Source organism: Leptonychotes weddellii, chromosome 5 (genome assembly GCF_054177405.1).
Source record: "Leptonychotes weddellii isolate Sample4059 chromosome 5, ASM5417740v2, whole genome shotgun sequence".
Taxonomy (NCBI): domain Eukaryota; kingdom Metazoa; phylum Chordata; class Mammalia; order Carnivora; family Phocidae; genus Leptonychotes; species Leptonychotes weddellii.
In genome coordinates, this window is record NC_138373.1 from 113,870,026 (window position 1) to 113,882,219 (window position 12,194).

Sequence of the window (12,194 nt, forward strand, 5' to 3'; positions counted from 1 at the left end):
ATTACCTTTACTGGGTATTTAAGAACCAGTTGTGGGGACTTTTGGGTTCCAATCTCGGATGTAAGGAGCTTATAAATTACCACTCTGTCCTACCAAGTAAAAAGCTGAACAAACTGAAAAAAGCAATTCTTAGATGCATGAGGAGAAGTGGGATTACAGGGTAAATCACTGCCTCAAAATTGGAGAGACAGATGAATACAGAGAATCACAACTTTCCAGAGCAGAAACCACTGCAGAACCAGTACTGGGGGTAGGGTAATCCGAAATGTAATTGATGAATTGCTAATTGCAATAAGACAAGAAAAGGAAATAAAAAGTATGCAGAATGGGAAGGAAATAATAAAACTATTTTTGTTCACAAAGAAATTTGCAAACATTTGGCAAAAAAAAATCCTGTAAGTAATAAGTGATTATAACAAGGCTGTAGATAGAAAGTGAATATATAGAAGTCACTTGTTTTCCTATGTACTAGTAATGAACAAATGGAACTTGAAATTAAACCCACATTAGTGTTCACATTAGCACCCCCAAAAATGAAATTCTTAGGTATAAATCTAACAAAATATATAAAAGATCTACATAAGGAAAACTACAAAATTCTGATGAAAGATATCAAAGAACTAAGTAAATGGAGAGATAGTCCATGTTCATGAATAAGACTCAATATAATCAAGATGTCAGTTCTTCCACTTTAACCCATAGATTTAGCATAATCCTTATCCCAAATCCCAGCAAATACCTTGTGGATACCAATAAGTTGATTTTAAAGTTTATATGGATAGGCAAAAGAACCAGAACAGCCAATTTAATTTTGAAGAAGTACAACTGACACTACTCAACTTTAAGTTTTACTATAATGTTATAGTAATCAAGACAGTGTGTTATTCACAAAAGGATAGACAAGTAGATTAATGAAACAGAACAGAGAACTCAGAAATAGACCCACACAAATATAGTCAACTGATCTTTGACAAAGGAGAAAAGGAAATACAATGGAGCAGAAAGAGTCTTTTCAATAAATGGTACTGGAGCAATTGGACATCCACATGCAAATGGAGAAGCCTCTCAGCTGAGTAAGTCCCACTTAAAGGGCTTCCCCAGAAGTATATCCCAAGGATCTGTGCTTATATTTCATTGACTACTCCAATCTAGAAGGGAGATTGTGAAATGCAGTTTTACAGTTGGGTATATCGCTATACTCAATACTGTAGGTGTTCTTTTACCAAATTAGAAGGGCAGAATGGATATTAGGTGGAACCTAGCAATACCTGTTTATTTAATCTTATATGCAATCCTAAGAATTGCTTTTAAGTCACTTTTTCTACCCTGTGTAGGTATATTTTTCCCCTTTTGAAATTAATTGCATACCTCATATTCATCTTCTTAAATTGTGTTACGGCTTGTTGAGATCTTTTTGAATCTTAATTTGGGCATCAATAGTTAGCTCTCTTTCTACCTTTAGGATATCTGAACATTTGAAAATTATGCCAGGATGCTGATAAAGAGACTATTTTTGAAGTTGATGTCAGCACAAAAGAATGCACAACATTCAATCCATATTTCTTCATTTTTTCACAAGGAAGTCATAAAAATTTTTATCAAATGCTTAATTCCAGGTGTTCTATTTTATTCATATACATATATACACACACACACACATATATATATTTACTATAGAATAAGAGAAAGCCATTAGAACTGGTGTTGTAGAAGAACATTCATTGGCATAAAATGTTCATTATATATTATTTGCATAAAAATAGGCTGTGGAACAGAATGTGCAGCATGAACCTATATTAGTTCATTTAAAGTCTAGAAGGGGGTGCCTGGGGGGCTCAGTTGGTTAAGCATCCATCCAACTCTTGGTTTTGGCTCAGGTCATGATCTCATGGGTCCTGGGATTCTAGCCCCATGTCGGGTTCTGCGCTCAGTGGAGGGGGAGTTTGCTTGAAGATTCTCTCTTTCTGCCACTCCATCCCCCCCCCAAATAAATAAATAAATAAATACATCTTTAAAAAAATAAAGTCTAGAAGGACTATTACATTTGTGATAAAAAAGGGTAACTGATAAAAAACAGATCCTTCTAGAAGCATTGTAGAGAATGGTTTTTTAAAATGTAAGACTGAAGGCTAAGAGACCAGAGAGAAAGACATTGGAGTTATCCAAATGAGAACTGGACAGAGCTCAAACTAAGGTAGTGACACTGGAGGTCAAGAGTTGACAGATTCAAAAGAAATATTTAGAAGGCAGAACTGGAGGGACTTGGTGATCACTTGAAGTGGAAAGAGAAAGAGGAATTAGAGTGATTCCCGGGTAAGAGTGATTTCCAGCTAAGCAAATCACTTGTTTAAGATTATTAAGTGGGATGAGGTGAATAAAAAGAGCCTAATTTGGGGGAAAACAAAATGGGTCAGTTTCTGTTGTTATGTAACAAGCCACTCAAAAATTATGGCTCAAGAACAAAAACAATATTTATTTTATTCACAAATCTGCAACTGGAGCAGGGCTCTCTCCTCTCTGATCTATTTTACCTCAGTTTGGGGTGGTTTCGAGGCAGGGGTTGGGGGTACCTGGAATTATCTAAATATGTAACCTCTCCCCATGTCCCTCCAGTATGATGGCTTTAGGAATTCTAAGGTACTAAGATAGAGAAAGAGGAGAAAAAAAGAGGAAGAGAGGAAGGCGGAGAGGGAGAGAGAGAGAGAAAGAGAAAGAAGGATGGAAAGCAGCAAGATGATGTGTTTTCATGCTGGCCATTGCTTCACTATAAGCCCAAAGAGACACAGCAGGTGACTTGGTAGGTGTGGTACAACCACCTGGGATATCTCCAGACAAACTACGAGTAATTGTGCTTTGGAAGTAGTCCATGGGATAGAAAAAGGAGGGGAAGTTTATCTGACCAGATCCTCTTATATCAAGTTCTCTATTGTTGCACAGACTTAATGATTTTAAACACCATTAAAATACTCATTTATTAGGTTACAGTTTTGTAGGTCAGAAGTCAGGTATAACATGACTAGGTTCTCTGCTGAGGGTGTCACAAGGCTGAAATCAAGGTGTTGGCTTAGCTGAGTTCTCACCAGGAGGCTCTGGGGAAGATCCTACTTCCAAGCTCATTCTCTTTGGCAGAATTCAGTTCCTTGTGGTTCTACTAAAGAGGTCCCTGTTTCCTTGCTGGCTGGTAATCTGGGGCTGCCCTCAGCTCCTAGAGGCTATCTACATTCCTTGCCATGTGTCATCTCCATGTTCAAACCGACAATGGAGGGTCAAATCCTTCTTGAGCCCCAAATCTCTAACTTCCTCTCCTAAAATCAGCTAGAGATAACGCTCTGCTTTAAAACACGCATATGATTAGGTCAGGCTCACCTGGATAATTTCTTTATCTTAAGGTAAACTGTACCATCGAACATTAACCTTATCATAGGAGTAAAAGCCACCATAGATTATGTGAGCATGTACACCAGGGATGAAGGAAGTCTTAGGGGTCATTTTTAACATTCTGCAGGCCACACCTTCTATTCCTAAATCTGATTTAAAAGTCCATATCCTTCCTGCTCTCCAAAGTTACTTGATAGTATATCTAGACCAAGATTGTTTGGAGATGACAGTATAATGTCAATAGATGAAAGATGGAAATAAAACTATTCCACTTCTGTTCTGCTTCCATGACTTTTGTCAAAAACAATGTTCTGTGAATCCTAGCACATATTAGCTACTTAATAAATATTTGTTGAATGAATGATGGATTGGATAAAGGAGAATAAATATTTGTAAGGGTAAGTGAAAGGCTTAACATAATAGGTAAATACATTTTAAGTGAGCACCTAGCTGTTTCAGAAGAGATTTTCTCCAGTTCCACATGAATGAACTTCATGAGTCCTGGGAGGACAATGGGTGAGATTAGTGCAAAACCAACTCAATATATGTTTGTTGACTGACTGAATGAACAAGTAGACAAATTCATTTTGTTTGGTGATCCTCTGTCTATGGGACTAGAAAGCCTGTCCACCTCCCCACCTCCCACCCCACCAACAAAATGTTAACTTGGCAGTATGTATTCTTTCTTGGTGATAATGTAGGGAAAGTCTTAGAGATTATTTTTGCTACATTTCATTAAACACTATGCATATTACAAAAGACACAATCTCTAAAATTGTGAGTTTAAGCAGTGCAAAAGAGTCCATATCAAAACATTGGAAATATTTTTCAGAAGTATGTGTTTACCTTGCACTATATACTGAGCTTCTATATACCATATATATATGTATATGTGTGTGTATACTATGCATTCTGTTCACTAAATATTAGTTATAATTTTTTTCTGTGACGCCCCAAATAGATTGACTTTCAAAATATCTGGTTATAATAAACCTGTTTAATTACATGTAGAATACATCCATGATTAATTCAATCTGTTATAATCTGAGAAACTCCTTAAATTATTCCTTAATTTATGTCCATATTAAAGTATAAGTATAATGTGATAAAGTGCAATGTGAGAACTTCCATCTCTTCATCACAGATGCATCTCCCTTTAGTCAAAAGAATTATTAAGGTATTTTAATACATGTAATGCTTATCTCATCCTGTGATACATTTATAAAATAGTAGCTTATTCAGAGTAACTTTGTCATAGCAATAAATTAGTTAAGTGCCAAAAGTCTATTATGAACTGAACACTACCTACACCTAATTGGTGCTAAAAAGGGGTGTTAGAAATACTACCTGTCTCCATAGAATCTACATATCAGTTACATATAAACAAAATCCAATTAGAGAACAAGATATCATACATGTTTTGAAGTCTGTTAAAACTGGAAGAACCCTCAGAGATTATATTGACCTTTCGTTATAGAAATGAAGACACTGAGCTACAAAGAGGAGAAATGATTTACCAAAGATGGCAGAGCTGGCTTAGTGGAGCTGTGAAGGAATCCAGCTCTCATAACTGTCTAAGTCAGTGGCATTTAAACAGGTAACACTGCAACCCACAGTAAGAAAGAGACTTTACTACGTATCTTTACTGATCTATGGTGCCATCCATATTGCATATATCACTAAAATAGAAAGGATACCGGCTAAGATGTGATAAGACAGTGCCAAGAGACCCCAAACTCTAAGATAAATACCAATTTCCAAAATAGTAAAGAGGTGGGGGAAAAAAAGCATCTGAATGCAACTTTTACATCCGTGTACTATATAACTAAAGCAGAACTTTACCTGTGATATTATCTATTATAGTCTTTTTTTTAAATGACGTGGTGGGTCCACTGAATTGATTTTACTACCCACTAATGAGCTGACCTGATCCAAACACTAAATCATGTATCACAGATAATTAGAAACCTAGTTAACATATACAACCAAAGTGCTGATTGTTCAGTTTGATAGTAGATGCAGAAGAAAAGAAATAGTTTCGTGGGGACAGAAACCACCTTGGGAAGGTTTCAAATTAGAAATAAGTGTTTAACCTTGAATGGATGGGTAAAATATGGTGAGATAACAATTGAGCAACTTAAACTGGGGTGGGGGGAAACACCCTCAAATGTAGATGTAAAAAAAAAGCCATTCTTTAAAATATAACCATTTAACTTAATAAAAAGAATATGACACCATTTTTTAAAGTCTCAAGTAATTTCAAGGATGAAAACAAATTTTAATGTCTCTCCTGACAGAAAATAAACAAAAACCTGAAAAAATTAAATATAGCTTCCAGGAATTAAAATATATAAAACTGATTTAGGTAAAATTGGATGCAATATTTGTTTTATATCCTTGCTATAAATTTCAAAGGGGTCAAACAGTCTGAGAGCAAAGTGACGGTGGGCTGAAAACAAGTGGCCGGACATTCTCCCACCCTAATTTTTTTGTGCTTTTCTTAGAGTCAAGGATTAATGCAAAAATCAAATTCTGGAATCCCCTTCTTGCCAGCCTCTGTGCATATGAAAGAAATATCCGAGGATACAATGTACCCAGTATAAATCTAGCTGGCTGAAATCCTCGGTGATTTCTCCTACATTCATCCTCAGAATTTTCTCTCTGGTCCTTGCAAAAGCAAGCAAACAAAAACAAACCTAGAAGCCGGTTTTGTATGTGTAAGTAAAATGAGCACACCACAGTGCGAATGTGAGCACATTAAAAAATGTGCAAACTTGGCAGTTAGGAAATGTCACTGCAATCGTTAGTACGTGAAATTTCAATCCCTTTGATGAAGATACCATCTTTCAGCCAAGCCCCGGCAGAAAACCTTTGGTTCCTGTTAGACCCCTCCCTCCCCAGTCAACTGCTGGGCTCCATCCGGAGGGAAGGAGGCTCTCCCTCTCCATCACAGCTAAGCGTTCCCAGACCCAGGAGAAACCCCGGGTTTCTGCAGGGCACTCAACGTGCAGCTAAGTGTCCCAGCTCTGCAAAGGGCAGCTGGAAATGGATTTAAAATGGCAACGCGGACCAATCAGCGCCGCCGCGCCGAAGCAGACATTTACACGCGCCTCCTCCACAGGCACAGCGGAACCTGGCTGTGCCTAACTCCCTGCTTGGGCTGTAAAGCAAGCGTCTTTATTCCACGGTGGTCTGTATTTTGGGGAAGAAAATTTTTGTTCCTCGGGTGAAAGTTTTTATTTTGGAATTGGTCCAAAATAATTTGGGGCGTGATGTGTGAAAATCTGAACCTAATTTTTTCGGAGTTTTTTGGTTATTCAAGGATGAAAAGAGGTACATTTTTAAATGTACTCCACCTTTTTAAACGGACTGTGGTCATTACAGTGTTCACGTAACTCAGAAAACAGCCCAAGCAATAAAATTAGGACTTGGCAGAAAGGGAGTTCCTAGGGAAAAGGTTAAATCAGGGTAAATTACAGGGAAAGCTGACAGTTGGCGCAATTTTGGTGTTAGGGAAGCTATGGGGTTCCCGTCAGGGGCAACCCTTCTGCCCTGCGTTGGAACACGGGTGCGTAGCGACACCCCGGAGGTGGGGATGAAGTCTTGCCCGAAGTCTTGCTTCGCCTCTGGTCTTTCCCGGAGAAAAAAAGCTCAATGAAGAGGCTGGCGCGCTCCGTGTGCATGTGTGCACATTGTTTGCACGTGTGCATGTGTCTGCGAATGTGCATGCATGCGTGTGTGCTTATGTGCGTGCTTATGGATGTATGCGCCTCTGCGAGTGTGCATATGTGGATCTGAGTGCATGTCTGTGTGTGCGCGCGTTTCGGGTCGTGCAATCTGTGATGAGGGTATTCCCAGGCAGAGCAAGGCTGCCGGGGGCCCGTTCCTACTCCTCCTCAGTTCCTTCCCACTCACAGGGAACTAGAACGCTGCCGCGCGTGCAGCTACACGCTTCCTGCCGAGTGCTGGCTCCGCGTCGTGGAGGTGCAGGTAAAGGCCAAGCCCCTAAACGCGGCTCTGGGGCGGTCACATTCCCGTGCCTTACTAGGACAACCGCCCAGGGGCGACCTCGGGCGGCAGGCGGGACGAGGCCGGCGGCGAGCGGTCCCGGGATCCCCGGCCTGTCCCTTTAACCCCGCCGCCGGGCGGGAGCACGTGAGCGGGGCTTCGGGTGGCACCCGGGCGCCGCCGCCGCCGAGGCAGTTGTATTTCGAACGCTGCCTCTGGCCCGCGGCCAGGCGCCTTGGCTCGGCGGTCCGCCTGGCCTCCCTCCTCCTCGTACTATTCCTCCTGCGCAGCCCCCTCCCCTTTATCCGCCCACGATTAGAGGTGGGCACTCCCCCCCCAATCCCGCCGCCCCCTCCCCAAGCGCGCGCGCGCGCACACACACACACACACACACACACTCACTCACTCTCTCTCTCTCTCTCTCTCTTCCCACTTGAATCCCGGGGCAGGAACTCAGAAAACTTCCAGCCCGGGCAGCGCGCGCTTGGTGCAGGACGCAGGGGCGAGCAGCCCGTCCCCCTCCGACTCTCCGGTGCCGCTGCCGCCTGCCCCCGCCACCCGAGGAGGCGCGGTGCCACCCACTGCTCCGTCCTTTGCCTGCGCTCAGTGCCCGACCCGATCCCGGCCGAATCTCCCCATCCTCCTTTTGCTTTCTGACTGCCCAAGGCGCTATTTGTTTTCTCTCTCTCTTTCTCTTTCTTGCTCTGCGAGCGCGGAGCGGGGGGGAAGAGGAGGAGGAATTCTTTCCCCGCCTAACATTTCAAGGGACACAATCCACTCCAAGTCTCTTCCATTTCCAAGCCGCTTCCGAAGTGCTACCGGTGACCGCAACTCCCGATCCCAAACCGAGAGGGGAGCCTCCCGACTTCAAACCCTCTTTTCCCTTTCCTTCGCTTTCCTCCTCCTCTCGCTACCTCCACCTCCACCGCCACCTCCACCTCCGGCACCCACCCACCGCTGCCGCCGCCACCAGCAGCGCCTCCTTCTCCTCCTCCCCTCTTCTCTCTTTTTGGCAGCCGCTGGACGTCCGGTGTTGATGGTGGCAGCGGCGGCAGCCTGAGCAGCAGCAGCCCGAGCAGCACGCCAGCTCTCGCCCACCCCGCCTCATTCACCAGCCCTACCGCGCGGTCTCCCGAAAGGTGCTGGGCACATTTGGGGCGGCGGAGGCGAAGCGGCTGCGGCGGCGGTAGCGGCGGCGGCGGCGGCGGCGGCGGGAGGCAGGATGAGCGCACGCGGTGAAGGCGCCGGGCAGCCGTCCACTTCAGCCCAGGGACAACCTGCCGCCCCGGCGCCTCAGAAGAGAGGACGCGGCCGACCCAGGAAGCAGCAGCAAGTCAGTACGCGGGCGGGGTGGGGGCGGCAGCCCACCTCCCCTCCCTCCGCCAGGGCCCCGCGACGCGCGGCGACCCGAGCGCGGGAGTCCGGCGGCGGCGGCGCGCTGCCGGCCGGCCGTGGGGGCGGGCTGCGGAGTCCTCGGCGCGAGTGCGCGGCTAAGCCCCGGGGCGCCCGCGCTCCTCGGGGCGGGGAGATGGGGCACCGCGGCAGGCGGCGGGAGGTGGGGTCGGGCGCAGCGCGTCCTCGGGCGTTTGCTATTGTGCACGGCCCCGAGTGGCGCGATGTCTCCTCGTGACGAAGCGGCCGGGGTCAGACAACCCAGGGCTCGCCGGGCACTTTCCGAGCCGCTTTACAGTTGCGCGGGGGGAAGGAGGTGAAGGGGGGGCGTTGCGGGGGCGCAGGGGTGCTGCGGCGGCTCAGGGTTGGAGGGGCTGAAGTCCTGGGGGCCGGAGGCTGTTTCTCCCGCCAACCGGGACTGCTCGCGGGCCCGGGACTGGCGCGCCGCGGCCGCCCCCTTGGCGCCTTCCCCAAGTTCTCGGTGGCTCGAGACTCGCTCCCTCCCGACAAAGAACTCGTGGGCCCGCCCGGTCCTCTTAGGGCTCTTTAAATGCGGCGCGGCGGCCGCTCTGCTGGCTGCCGCAGAGGTGTCCCAGGAAAGGGGCTTCAGGGGAGCCTGGGTCCTCACGGGACGGGATTAACTCGTTTGGCCATGGGCGCGGCGGAAAGCAGTGTCCGAGAGTGTGCACGGTAGCTGGGTCACTTCCTCGCCAGGCGCCCGGTCCCCCTTTTGCTCCTGGATCCCGCGCCTCCGAGCTGACATTAAAAGTACTACTCCGGGGCGAGTGATTGGGGGTTGGGGAGGGGACGATCGAGGGGCGCCCGGGACCCCGCGGAGTGGAGGGTTTTGTCTGCGGATGCAACCAATTAAGCGTGCAGCAGGCGCTTGCAGAGCTGCGCGCAGCGCCCAGGGCGGGGGGTTTTGTTCGCTGCAATTTCCAAGCCTCGGCGGGCAGGGCTGGAGCGGGACATGTCTATTGAGAACATTTAAACTCCGCTTCCGCGGGCTTTAAAACTTCTCCTGCGTTCCTTGGCCTTAAAGCGCTTCCTTCACGGCAAATAGGCCGATTAGAAAATAATCCCGGAGTCCCAAAGCTGCCCGAGAGCAGGGGGGGGGGGGGGGAAATCGAACAATGTTTGCTTGCCAGAGCGTTTTAGAAAAACTGAAAGGGTTATATACCTTTTTGAAATCATCAAAGGAAACAAGCCAATCTAGAGGCCCCTGAGTTTTCCCGCTCTGCCCAAGCGACACTTAAAACCGCGTTAGGATCCTGTTTTACACCTCCCGGGAAGTCTCTGCCCTCCCCCCCACCCCTTGTTTCCCACCCGCCACCCAGCTCTCTCTAACTCGAATTGTCCCCCACCTCCAAAAAAAGAATCCAAAAGAAATTGCAGTGGGATCTGGAGGTGATTGGAGGTTTTACCTTTGAGTTAAGGCAGTTCACAAAGAAAGAAGAATGTGTCTCCGGTGTGTTTGCTCCGGATGTGCCCATTGGCGCTAGCGGTCCCACAGAAGCTTGCAGGGAACCTTCCCCAGAGTCTCCAAATAGGATGCGAATTTTCATTGAAGACGTTCATGCGTTTTAAGTTAGTTAGTCCCGTTTAATCACCGAATCTGAATGAAATGTAAATTGATGATTCACTGGATAAATATTTTAGGATCTGGAATATTAATCATCGCATTCTCTTAACCACTTGAGTATTTACTACTTGGCAAAGCTTTGCTAAACCTATTGATAGTTTCAATTTCTCCTTCCCAGACACTTCCATTCTCCACCATTTTTTCCCTCTTTTAGTTTTCTACAGTCTCCCCCCACCGTAAGAGTTTTCTCAAAAGCAAGTTTTGGAGAAAATGTTAATTTTTATCAAAAGACATTTAAATTTAGGCTACAGACCATGCCTACAACTCCAAAAGGAAGTGGAGAACTGAAGCAATTACCTAGATAATTCAAGCAAAACCTCCCACAACAGATTTACCATAATTATTTGGAAATTTTAGGGGGAATGGAGTTATTTTGAGTTGAAGATCTTGGATAATTGCTCCAATACTTCACTCAATGTGTTGATTGAGTCATAATTGACCTACAATGCAGATACGCAGAGATGATTAAAAACCATCTTTTCAATAGGGAAGATTGTTGAAATATTTATGATGTTAGCTTCATATTTCTGTTGTTTGAAATGCTAGTACAATGGGTAGTAGCATTCCTGTAAAGGATTTATAAGTTGCCAAATGCATAACCGTTTCATATTTTACACCTTAAAACTGTGTAGCTTTCTTCCTAGACCATGCAACCTTGTCAGCCTTTGTTACCTTCTTAGAGTTGAAACAGAATCTAGTTTTCATATGCAAAATAGAATTTCCTTCTTGAACCCTGGGATTAAAAGTATAGTTATTTCCTCTTTCTGTAAACTCAGTACCATCATCATTCCATTTATGCTCCTAATGAATGTGTTCCAACAGTTCTTTTGAGCAGCACATGCAAAAAATATAACTATAGAGTCAGGGTCAATTTCTTTCAGACATTCTTCCACAACAACATTTTTTCCCCCCCACACTTAGGAGCCAACCGGTGAGCCCTCTCCTAAGAGACCCAGGGGAAGACCCAAAGGCAGCAAAAACAAGAGTCCCTCCAAAGCAGCTCAAAAGGTGAGATTTCTCAAGTTAAGTCCCCCCAGCTTTCTCCATGACCACAGGAACTTCCCTGTAATTTTCCCATTCTAGATCCAAACCTAAGGATTTGTCCCAACTGGGTAACCCAAGACTCATTTCCTACCTTTACCATTTCCAAGCAAAGTAAGATTTCTAAGCATAATTGCTTAGCATAAAAAGTTTATGAAGATGCTTCCAGTGTTGTTCTTAAATAAACAATCACCAAATAATATGAAACTCAAAACTGGGGCTGGGAGGGTGAGGAGGGGGAGTGGAGAAAGGCGCAATTAAGATCTGCACCGGTTATGAAAGAGTTAAAAATAAATCTGAACTATAGGATTTGCTTGATGGTGTTGTTTGCAATTTCCTTCAAAAATAATAAAGATTGATTTACTTTGTGCTTATTTACATGATTACTGCAAAACCAAATCCTTCCATAAGGTTAAGTACTTTGCCAAATGATAATTAGAAGTAAATCCAGTGATGGGATACTGGAAAAAAATTTTCATGAATTTTACAGATTTAAATGTGATGGTAAAGTATGCTGTTTGCTTACAATAAACTTGCAATATAATACATCATAATCTCTCAAAATGCTTTTCCATCAGGTGATATAGCAATGCCCTAATGGGACAATGAGAAGTTTTTTTAAACAAGTATTTGATTCATTTATTGTGTATTTTGGGGCAGGATAGAACCCAGTCTGGTATAAGTTCCAGTGTTTTTATTTATAAATTTTAAATTGCAGTTTAAAGTAACGTAA

The 12,194-nt window shown here is 44.7% G+C and overlaps 1 protein-coding gene and 1 pseudogene across 3 annotated transcripts in view; one reads left to right on the top strand and one right to left on the bottom strand.

Annotated features, from left to right (window-relative positions):
• LOC102746741 (metaxin-1-like) overlaps positions 1-10,387 on the bottom strand; it is a 34,038-nt pseudogene extending 23,651 nt beyond the window's left edge. Inside the window, exon 1 of the transcript XR_014145755.1 lies at positions 10,203-10,387. The product of XR_014145755.1 is annotated as a metaxin-1-like (transcript). The remainder of the gene's footprint in view (positions 1-10,202) is intronic.
• The window catches only part of HMGA2 (high mobility group AT-hook 2), a 140,525-nt gene continuing 135,590 nt past the window's right edge, over positions 7,260-12,194 (top strand). Inside the window, exons 1-3 of one of the 2 annotated variants that reach the window (XM_006731195.3) lie at positions 7,260-7,368; positions 8,403-8,719; positions 11,342-11,428. In XM_006731195.3, coding sequence (XP_006731258.1) covers positions 8,609-8,719; positions 11,342-11,428 — 198 coding nt within the window. In that variant the 5' untranslated portion in view covers positions 7,260-7,368; positions 8,403-8,608. Of the gene's footprint in view, positions 7,369-7,758; positions 8,720-11,341; positions 11,429-12,194 lie in introns of those variants that run through there. The other variant, XM_081822007.1, reaches the window with a different exon arrangement.